Source organism: Cyphomyrmex costatus, unplaced genomic scaffold, assembly GCF_001594065.2.
Source record: "Cyphomyrmex costatus isolate MS0001 unplaced genomic scaffold, Ccosl1.0 scaffold530, whole genome shotgun sequence".
NCBI classification, from domain to species: domain Eukaryota; kingdom Metazoa; phylum Arthropoda; class Insecta; order Hymenoptera; family Formicidae; genus Cyphomyrmex; species Cyphomyrmex costatus.
Window position 1 is genome coordinate 402,892 of NW_017279525.1, and position 11,578 is coordinate 414,469.

The 11,578-nt window shown below is 29.9% G+C and overlaps 1 protein-coding gene across 2 annotated transcripts; it reads right to left on the reverse strand.

Moving 5' to 3' along the window:
- Positions 1–1,342: 1,342 nt before the first annotated feature.
- Positions 1,343–8,991, reverse strand: Rop (Syntaxin-binding protein Rop). 2 transcript variants are annotated; one of them, XM_018546261.1, is made up of 11 exons: positions 8,949–8,991; positions 5,044–5,340; positions 3,875–3,978; positions 3,332–3,480; positions 2,993–3,208; positions 2,815–2,913; positions 2,523–2,730; positions 2,190–2,438; positions 1,906–2,093; positions 1,661–1,815; positions 1,343–1,527 (listed from the first exon to the last, which is right to left on the reverse strand). In XM_018546261.1, the coding sequence occupies exons 1-11, from the start codon at positions 8,974–8,976 to the stop codon at positions 1,466–1,468; spliced, it is 1,755 nt and encodes a 584-aa protein (XP_018401763.1). In that variant the 5' UTR covers positions 8,977–8,991; the 3' UTR covers positions 1,343–1,465. The 2 variants fall into 2 exon arrangements, with proteins under 2 accessions (XP_018401763.1, XP_018401764.1); XM_018546262.1 differs by lacking the exon at positions 3,875–3,978 and adding an exon at positions 4,297–4,400.
- Positions 8,992–11,578: the final 2,587 nt, after the last annotated feature.

Consider the following 11,578-nt stretch of genomic DNA (forward strand, 5'->3'; position numbering starts at 1 on the left):
TCAACTCTACTATATAATTGTTACTTCTAAAAATAACATCTATATATATATATATATATATATATTATATATAAATATATAATATTTCTAAATACATGTAAACAGATTTTTTTTTTATCATACATATTTATTATCATATTCTTTTATAATTTTATAATTCAATTGGCATAGACGAGGCATAATGATAATTAAAGAGACTCAAGAGTAGAACGCATTATAGGCCTTTATAAGTAGAACATTGCTCACAGACTATAATCTACATACATACATATATATATATTATAACAGAATATACTTTATAAATATCGTTTAACTTTGTAATAATCTCTTCACTAGTAGATCGCAACATTTATTGACATTACATTAATAATCATTACCATTATTATTTATCAACAAACGCAAATTTCTCATCGAAAAAAAACGATTCTTTATACAACTATAGAACAATTGCAATAAATTTTGCAATATCTGGTATATTATAATTGTTGTACCTGTATTACATTGAACACAAAAGCAATCAAATTTGTCAAAGAGAGAGCTGAACATTTTTTTTTATATTGTGAATATTATATATTTATAAATTACATTAAAAATGACATCTGAATTGGTAATTGGTAAACTTAAGAGTATATAATGTGCATAAACTGATAAAAATACAGATAAATAAGTTAACAAAGGAAGAATAAGTGTCGGGCTGTATACATCTAGCGATTTTATTTTACATTCAATACCATTAATTAGAGATGTAAGAAATAATATCGAATAAATAACTTTATATCGCTGTTACAGTTGTTATATCCATAATACATTTAAAGAGAATAAAGCCAAATGTGACAAGATATTTATATATAGATTTATTTATATTTATATTATTTATGGATTTAATTTCTATTATAATAGAGAATTATAATTTGCACTTAAGATGTCAATTTGAATATAGTAAGTTTCAACGAGGAAAAAAATAACAAAATACTAATAAGAAGAAATGTACAGGAATATCACGATTCTTTTCTATGAAGCAGATATAGTTTTACAAATTCCTTTTTATTACTAATAAAGAATAATAATGATAAATTTCTAGAGCTTTGCTAAAGACTCGATTACGATACCATTGAAAGGCTCGATTATATAGCTTCGTGCAATTTATATCAATATTGCCAAAGTATCTCATACAATTTCTGATTATGTATTCGCGCAGGCACTTGATAACTCGGTCTGATCAAAACTCTTCGTGCTCGATACACAAATACTTTCATTATTATTCAACTGACAACGGGATACTTGCTTGATTTCTGTTCGAAATGCTTTCGCTTAAAGAGAATTGACTCTGTGTTTGTTATTTAATAAACCTAATTTTATACTCGAGATCATTCATGGCTTCATAAATGATATTACTGATGGAATTGAAACTAATGGCAAATTAGGAATTCAGGAATGTTATCTCTATTTGTTAAATATCAATCATTTAGACGTGTACTTTACTCAAATCATTCAGGAATGACTTTGGTGTAATTATATGGGATGAACCTACAAAAATACATAAATATTTTAAAACAATAGATAGATTTTCAATCACACACACACACACACACACACACACATACTTTGGTTATAAATTATTTTTTACCTCAAATAGAAATTAGATATAAAAATTTCTTACCGATTATAACTTCCCAATTTTTTAATGCGTTCGTAACTTCATATGCACATCGTATTTCAGAGAAGCACATTCCTCCAACTATAAAAACGATCAAACGAGGAACATTTTTTATAGTCTGTTGACCTTTGTCTTTGTGCCAATGTCCATATCGTGCGCTACAAGTTTACAAGTTATTAATATTTTCAGAAACCTAATAACAACAAATTTAGATAAAGCAAAAATATTATTTACTAAATACTGCATACCTGGTTGGTGCATGATATCCTGAACTAGCTGCACGTCCGGCAAGGAACGGAAAATGTTTAGAATCTAGTTTATCCTCGATGGAATCCTCCATAACGTCTTTAATGACTGGCGTCCAACGGCTCATTTGGTAAGTTTGCTCTGTAATTCTTTCCTTGCGTGGTACCGTATATAACTTTTTACGATTGCTCTGTAAAACAACGTTAAGAACAATAGAATTAAATTACTATTTAAAATGTTACTATAAATCTTTTTAATGAGATATAATTTGCAACTTTTAACTTACATCTACAACAACATTAATGCCGAGATTTGCCATATTAACAATAGTCTGTTTGTCATCAACAGTTACTTGGGCATGGTGAACTAAACGATTAAGATTCTCATCGGTGATGCCGTTTTTGCTGATGACATATAAAGCTATGATACGTAATTTATCCAAATGATTCACAGTCTGATCAAGCAAAATCGGTGTGATATTCCTCATATGATCTTTGATACGTTCGCCTTCCGCATCAGTACCCATGGCTAAGTCCTAAAACACGATCGTAAATACTTATAATTAAAAAAATATATTTTATTAAACGGATTATAAGTTAGTGATTATGATATTACGCACTTGCTCCACTTTACAAAGTTTATCTACATTTCCTTGATAACGCTTCATGCAATCTTCGGCTAATTGTAAATGTGTAGCATATTTGCTTAATTCTTTTTGATATTGCGGCATCTTTTTGATCATCTGCGACAAGTCTCGCATATTTTGTTTATCACCCTGTGGCATTCTTTTTGATTCTGTAAACTTTTTCAAATTTTTAGTGACATTCCTGAAAAATAACGTTTTATTATTACAATATTCTTTATAATTATTAATCATTTTTGGAAAATTTATGACCTATGTTTGTACATACTGAGAGACTACGGCAATATGTTGATGCCTGAGTTCGACCCATAAATCATCATTTTCATCCAACAATACTTCTTTTTCTTGACCTGCTGTTACTTCAAACCTATTTAATGTTATATGACATTAGAATTTTGTTCGAAATTTATGTAATATATTTAGTTGTATTAAATGTATTTACTTACCTGTAGACATCGTTATCAATGTCCAACAAATCATATGCCATAGCTTGCAGTGTAAGTTCATGTAGTAAAGGTGAGACGCAATCAAATCCTCTATCTAGAATCAATAATTGAGAACGAGCTTTTTCAGGCCCTTCTCCCATTGTTGGTTCATCAGCCTTGTATGCATCTAGTTTTTGTTGCACCAATTGAGCGAGTTCAACATTGCGATCGAAGTCACTATGATACATAATAGTTGTATTTTTTTAATGCTATCAAACATTGTATAATTAATCTTCATCAACAAGAAATTACAATTAACAAGTTATTAATATTTTTAAATCATATTTAGATCGAAATTACCTGCGATATCTAACTGATGGATATTCTCCAAGTGTGGCGCAAAGTGTTGCAATTTGTTCAGCAATACGCTCCATATTGGCTGACCTCAGATTAAAGAAAGAGGCGTTGTAAAAGCAAGCGAAAGTTTCACGTGAGTCCAACGAGAAGACCTATGAAACGGCAGATTCAGTTTTGCGATATTCGCATTATGACAAAAAATAAATTGAATTACAAAGTTTTGTACTTAAAGCAAAATAAATAAGCATGCCAATTAATAGCTTTAAAAATAACAAAATCGGGCTATACGGATAATTCGATTAGTGATCACATTACAAGCATGTACGTAAAACATATAGATTTTTGAGTCAAAAGGAAGTGGTGTGAAGAAGACTTTCTTCAATAAGAAGTCTATATTGCCTAGTCTTTTGCAACCTAAAGGTAAACTGACGCGAACCGGAAAAAGCAGAGAAATCTCTAAGCTTGTGAATGCTCGAAGATTGAAGACACATTTCGCGCTATGGAGCTACAACTAGCGTCTATTATTTTCGTCTGCTTAATCGTCACCTGCGATTCGTACGGCAAGAATGCGATGTTGATCTCTTTGAGGGTTTTGATCTTTTTAGCAGCAAGAGACTTGCAGATTTCATTGAACAGCTCCTCCGGGCATACTGGCATCAATCGCAAGCATGAATGCATTCTGATTATTAGTATGTGCTTGTTTATAAATAATGTGAAAGGCTCAGAGGATGGATTGGACAGATCGGATAAGAGGATAACGCTGGATATTAATATCATCCTGATTTACATCCGGACCCGTGCGATTAAGTTTACGTGATTGAAGACCGAGAAGTGAACATAAAACGCGTGAAGAAATAATGATTTTATAGCGTTTTGTATAAGTGTCTCTGTACGTGTGTGTATGGCCACCACTATGAAGGACGAAACGGTCAAATATTTTTTTCTTGCCATAGTGTTCATTGCTTTACCTGCTCTTCATACGGTATGAAAGCGATGTTGATCTCTTTTAGTGTCTTTATGTGCTTAGCTACCAGCGAGTGACACAAATCTTTGAACAACTCGTCAGGGCATGCTGCAAAGAGATATACTGAGTATGTCGAAACACGAGAAATTATAAAGAAATCGAACCGGTAATTTTGTACGATCGTTCTTCTCAAAACATCTCAATGAGCTTATTAATTTATATTTAATGAAAGACTCAATAAACTCGTATCGTTGTGAATTTAGATAATCGGATACCCTTGCATGGAGACCTGTTGTGGGAATCATTAGGATATATAAATAGGTTTAATTTTTAATGAATTTCGAATAACTTGAGCAAAATATTTAAAATGTTTAATGTGTATCATTATTTAATATTATATTATTTAATATATTAAAAGTCAAGTATTAAAAAGGATAATCTAATAAAATAATAACTAAAGCATAATTAAAATCGTCTTACAATAAATTTAAATGAGAGAAAATATAAATTTATATTGAATTAATATATTTAAGTAATCTGTACATATGTATCACAAATTATAAATTTACGATAAAGATAATTCAATTAAAAAGTATTTTTTCGAAATTTCTCTGAAGACCTTTTGCGTTTTCTATTTTGAGAGACTATCTATACGAAATTGCATATCTTTAAAAAAAAAAAATACTAGATAGTAGATTCATTTTTGGAAAACAATATTCTTTGAGAATACAAAATTAAATGTAGGAAATACCTTCTGTGAAGTACACATGAGCTACTTTGTAAATGGTCCTTGTCGGATTACTGAAGTCGTCAATCAATTTCTGCACCGACGAATTACAAGGCGTAATAAGGTAAATGGCTTCCATCGTCGGCAGAGGTTCGCGTTTCTTATTGATATCCTCCACCAGGGTGATACCCTGAGCGCTGATATCGTGCATCTTGCAGCAAGCGGACACCATTCTCATAGCAAGTTGATCCACTACCAAGATTCGCCATTCTACCCCACCTGTTGACTTCTTCTTTTGCTTGATCACCTCGTTCATAATCTCTGCAACGTGAGAGAATTAATTATCCCAGTGATAAAGTCTTAAAGAATTGTAAACTTATATAGAGACTCGGGAATAAAATAATAACATCAACTTGAGCAACAATACAAGAGCTAAATAATTAAAGCAACTATTAATTTTATATCTTGCAAAATTTCAAATATGAAATTTTAATTAACAAATTTTATAAGTAGCTTTATTTTCCTTTAATAAAATGCAAATTATCAAAGAATATTCTTTGCTGTAACTGTACAGAAATGTAATATTTATATCATACTTTGTAACAGAGAAATCAATATTTTAGTAATTACATTCTCTCGTACGAAATGTATTATACAATGCGTGTTTTATTAAAAAGTATATAAAACAAACAATACATATCGCTTTACTACAACAACATATATAACTCAAGAAGTATTATTTTTTAGATTAGTAAAAAAAAAGAAAGAGAATAAAAATATAAAGAAAAAAGGAAAATTAATATATTACAAAATTGTAACGCGATTTAAAATATTTAAACTAATTTTCTAAAAAACTTTGTTTGAGTTGTGTTGTTGTAGCAAATCAGCGGCAATAACTAAAAGAAAAAAAATGTCTTCATAAACTAAGGGTGCCTATATATAATTCGCAAATCACAAAACGTAGCTTAAGTGCTGACGCAAAATGATGATCATTGCACACAAGATAAGGTAATTCTAGAAAAAATGTCACACTTAAGTCTTTATATATATTCTTCAAAATAACTTCTTAATGTTATTGAATTAACTTACGAAAAAATATTATTTATATTATAGAAACCTTTTTTTATTCATACAAATTAACGAATTAAATTTTTGACATTTCGTATTATTGGAAAAAATTGATACGTATATACCTTGCAAAAATAGCACTTTCCCCCTATATGTATATATGGATAAGATAAGATGCCACTTTCTATGAGAGATGTCACAAGCAGTTAAATAATGTAATGCAATATAAACTTGCATATTTTACTTATTTACAGTCGATAATCAAGAATTTAAGCTATAAAAACGCATAAAGATATGATAAAACATAAATTAAGGAAGTATGAAAGAGAATAATTTATTAGGAAGTAAAAAGTTAGGCGTGCTTTTATTTATTTAAACAGAATTTCATTAACTTAAAATATTTCAAATTATATAATACATCTAAAATTTTAATTCATAAAATCGTTTTAATAACGATATCAAGCAAAAAATATTGTGTTTTGTATTTACTGTCATCTTTCCCCCAAAGTGTAAGAGGAATATGTAATTGCAACTTTTACGCATATAAAAATATTATAAATTACGATCCATGCCAAAAAACACTGATCAAAACTGTATATTATTTGTTAGATTTTACTGTAAGCATCAAAGCACAAATCTAATAGGCCTTCTACAATAAGCCATAAATCAGAAGTAAGAAACTAAAAAATGACGACTATGATTTCTAGCTTATAACTTATAATTGATCTATGGCTTATTGTAGAAGGCCCATTGGCTTTAGCGTATTAAATGTTATAAAGAGCATACTTCATGACTTACTTTTTCGTATTTTGTTAAATATGTTTCAATGTCAAATGGCATGAATTTTTCGATAATTGCGCTTTTTCGAATGGCGAATAAATGTTTCATGACAAAATATAAATAAAGTGGCATCCCCCCCCCGAATTATCTTGTAATATAAAAACCAGCCGCTCGCAATAAGAACACAAATGCTATTCTACGTTCGCGGACTTCGTTTTGCGAATTACGTAGAGGCACCTTAAAATTGCAATAACTGACTTGCTAATTCCTAATTAAGGTATTTTATTTCATATTAGAACCATCGATAGTGACATTTGGGTTGCGTTAATATTTCAATTGTTTTTTTTTTATATTATGATAGATATACGAATATAAAAATATCAAAATTGTGAATATAAAACAAATAATTCTAATGATATATATATATATATATATATATATATATAAGTATTATAATATCAAAATAACTCTTTATTAAACGAAAACGAGGGTAGAAAATAAACGAAGTGACATTTTTGGTGATTCAGAGATACTAAAATTATGTTATTTAAACTTTGGCAATTCCAATTTAAACAATATAATTAGATTATGTTTAAAAAGTAACAGATACGCGAGCTTGTAATTTTCTTTTAATATTAAAAATCTAGGAAAATTAATTGTTGCTCCAACAAAAATGAGCAAGCACTATTAACTCTTCACACGAGTCATTGACAAAAGTTGATACTATAATGATTAACTGATAATTAATCACGCTGACGATGACGGACTAAAAAGTCCTTTGACGTTTTCCAACATGTATATTGATCGTCTTCACAGAGAGATGACGTCACTGCGTGCAGGTATGTATCAACGAAGTAGCAAACCCCATTTTTCAATATTCTCGTAAATAAAACAACGACAGTTATTTATAGGTAAAAAAGATCTTTCTTAATCTCGTAGAGACAGAAGATCAAACTTCGTGACTTTCAACATCATAAACGATATTTAAAAAAAACAAACGGAATTTTTTAGCCAAATCACTTCTAAAAAATGTATATGAAAATCAGATAATTAATTACTAAAATAATTCTTATATACATAAAAAGTTCAAGTCTCTCAGTAATATTACACCATATTATATATTGTATCTAATACATCAAATGATTTTACGGAAGTTTCTGTAACATTGACAATATAAAATCTTTATTTATATTAATATTTATAGAATTATTAAATAATATTTATTTCAATTTAATATTTACACGCTCTTAAAAATTATGCGTATATAAGCGTAAAATAATTCTGTATGAGCGTATATTGATTTTGTAAACGTATAGAAATATAATAGCAAATTAAATAGATATTTAATTTCATTTACACTCGTTTGATAACATCTTGAAACCAATACGAACTGTTCTAAAAAAGCAACAGTTTTATCGAGAAAAGTGCGACGTAGGAACACAATCGAAAATCTCAGATAGTGCTCATTGCTGAATAAAAACTTTGCGTTTTGCCCCGAAATTTTTAGTTAGATAAACACACATAAACCTAATATAATTGAAATGAGTGTTTCCTCCAATTCTTTCACTGATCTACGAACGATGCCTGACGTATAAGAATACTTGCAAACGTTTTCACAAAAATGTCCGTATTTTGCACATTCAATATTCGTCAATTGTCCTGACTGATATTAAATCAGTAACAATTCCGATAAGCTCAATTTTCGACTTCGCAAGCACGCAGAAATGATTTGTTTTGGTGATCGACACGCGACGATCGCCATAAAGTATATTTAAAAATATATTTCTCCACATCTGACACATCGAGAATTGAATTCTATAGTGCACCGCAATTTTTCTCGAGCATGTTCAACTGCTCGGCAGCAGCGTTTGACATTTCTCCGTCGTGCAGCCATCCGATGTAATCATCGGGGAGCGTGCGTACGCCCAATCAAGACGGATCTCTCGGCGTGATCGCGAGATCGGCTGACGCGAGAGCAACGCGATCGAGACGCCGCGCGAGTCGCCTGACAATGTCGCGCAATAATGTTTACTAATAAATCCTAATGCCACGCGAAATTAACGCTTTTTTACGTTACTCACTTTGCCCGACTTGCCCCTTGAGCGCCATTTTGACAGGACTGTTCGCCAGATGGCGACGCGCGGTGCGCTGATGTTTCCGAGTTGCGGCGCGAAGTTGGCCGAGTGTCCGCTTCGATCGGCATCTGCGTACACGGCGAGTAGATGAGGACTTGGGGACGTGCCACCACTTCGTGTATTATTAGCTATCCGATTAATCGTTCCGAAAAACAAAATACTTTTCTTTTATTTCGAATATTCAAGCTCAGCAACTATAGAGTAGAATCGTCGAGCATTCCACACCCAAAATTTAGTTTATAATGTGGAAATCGTGATCCAAACAATCAAAGAATTTAATTAAAAATCAAATATGACTAATTCCCGTTTTACAATAGAATCGCAAGTCGTAAGCCATAAAAAGTTGATGACTATAATGAATGTGACAAAAATAATCGAGTATAATTAATTAATTTTTCTTACGGTTTACGGTTTACGATCGAGTTTACCCTATTATAGAAAAGGCTTAAAACAAACTTGCCTAATTACTACTACGTTATATACACATATTCATAAGGATGCATTGAAGGACATAGATGATAACTTTGAAGCAATAAATAAATTCATTAACAGAGTCGATGGAGAGTAGTAAATTTTGATTTATAAAATAAATGTTTACTTGTTCCACATTCTATTTCTGTTATGAAAGTACATGTCCTGAGAGTCCTAAAAGAATTTACTTTTACGTTATCAAATGTGAGACTTTTTTCAAAGTCAAATAATAACCTTTTTTTAATTTATTTATATCTAATATGAGTTCGCAATGGATAAAATCAAATTAACTTTTAGATGATATATATACATATATATGTATATATATATATATTCTAATAAAACTTATAAAAAAAATTTAAAAAATATACTTTTATGAAGTTTATTATTGACTATGGGAAAGAAATTCTTTTTGAATTAATTTCAAACGAATTACGCTAATTTATAACAGATACCTATATGAAGATAGTTACTTTTCGAATTCAAATCGTACTATCTGCACTGTTTGGTCTCAGTCGGAAGCAAGATTGGTTGTATTTAGCAGAAAGAAGTAATTTTGCTATATGTAGATATATTTACATTATAAAATCCAGTGAGGAATTAAGGAAAAAATTAATATTGTCGAAGAATGTAAAAAAGTTACAGAGCTATTTTTTCTGCTGAACATCATTGAGATCTGATTAATTGTCTAATAAATCGAGGAGATTATATGTAAAGAAGAGTTATAACGTCATTAAAATCACGAGAAATGGAATAAAGTGGATAAGAATCGAAGTTTACGTTACATCGTGGTAATCTTTTTGTGGCATCGCGACCTGCTCCAGATTCGACTGTCACTCCGTCTCCCTCGAAATATTAATTCGGAATCAAGCAGCGACGACTTTAATAGATATCTCAGATGTTCACGATAGACGATTTAAATATCACTTTTTGATTCTTTTACAAATTCTCATCACGAGCGTATTTTGGCGCGCGCGTATGCACATTTATAAACATTTAATATTAAATTCTAAAATAATATGAAGCTCTTTTTGCGATAACATTCTATAAATACGTAGCCGCAGGATGTTATTAGCTACAGAACTGCACGTGAATTAAAAATCGTATGTTTCGATTAAACAAGAAACTTCGGTAGACTCATGTATAATACTATATTTGTGATACGTATTCCGCTAAATAACAATAGCATTATAATGATTATATCGTAATGTTATTATTTCCTACAATGTAACTGTTATATAAAACATGTGTTAAGTTTATATTAGCTCTGTTAATGTTGTTTAAAATTCCCAAAAAATTTTTATTCAAAACGAAATAAATATTATATCTATTCGCGGGTATTAAAGAGAGAAAAAAAAATAAAAAGAAACTGAGTGCAAAAAGTGCAAGCAACTTGACAGACCTATTGTTAATTAGAAAATTATAACATTGGTGTAATATTATTGTTACTTTATGTTAAATTAATTTTGCACTTTATGGAAGTAGCAATCGAGAAAATCTTTAACAAAAATACCTCGTATTGTTATTCAGTTTCATTAATCGATAATAATGTATTCAAAGATCAGTAATGCTCGTTTTTACTAATATAGATGAAAAATAAATTGAACCGAGATTAAAGCAGAGTGTTGGGAAAGTTTCTTTGTAAAAACAATAAATTACAGAATTACCATCCTTTTCTCTCAAAAAGTAACTGGTTATACAAATTACCGTTACAAAAGTAACCGATTCTGAAAAGTAACATATGTAGTTCCAGTTACAGTTGCTCAAAAGCTAGTCGCGCTATTTTAAAAATACAAGAATCTCTTATATATTTCTAACATTACTACCTTTTTGGTTTATTTACTAAACGTACAATTATCAGGGATATATTTCAATCACACGAAATTATCACTGACTGCTCACCGACTGATTTTATTTTAATCAGCATCAAATATTGATACGTTGATAAGTAAATTTGATATAAAGTAACAGTATTTATTAAATTAATTATTAGTTATAAAAAAGAATGTAACTAGGTTATATAAATAGAAAAAAAGAAACGGAATTATAAATTACAGTTATTGAAAGAAAGTAATTCTAATATCCATTTCTATCAATGTAAATTA

Coding starts and splice junctions, on each gene's coding strand:
- Rop (XM_018546261.1), bottom strand. CDS start 8,976: ATGGCGCTCAAGGGGCAAGTCGGGCAAA. Junction 3,209..3,331: donor CCATCAGTTAGATATCGCAG/GTAATTTCGATC, acceptor TATGTATCATAG/TGACTTCGATCGCAATGTTG. Junction 1,816..1,905: donor GGATATCATGCACCAACCAG/GTATGCAGTATT, acceptor GTAAACTTGTAG/CGCACGATATGGACATTGGC.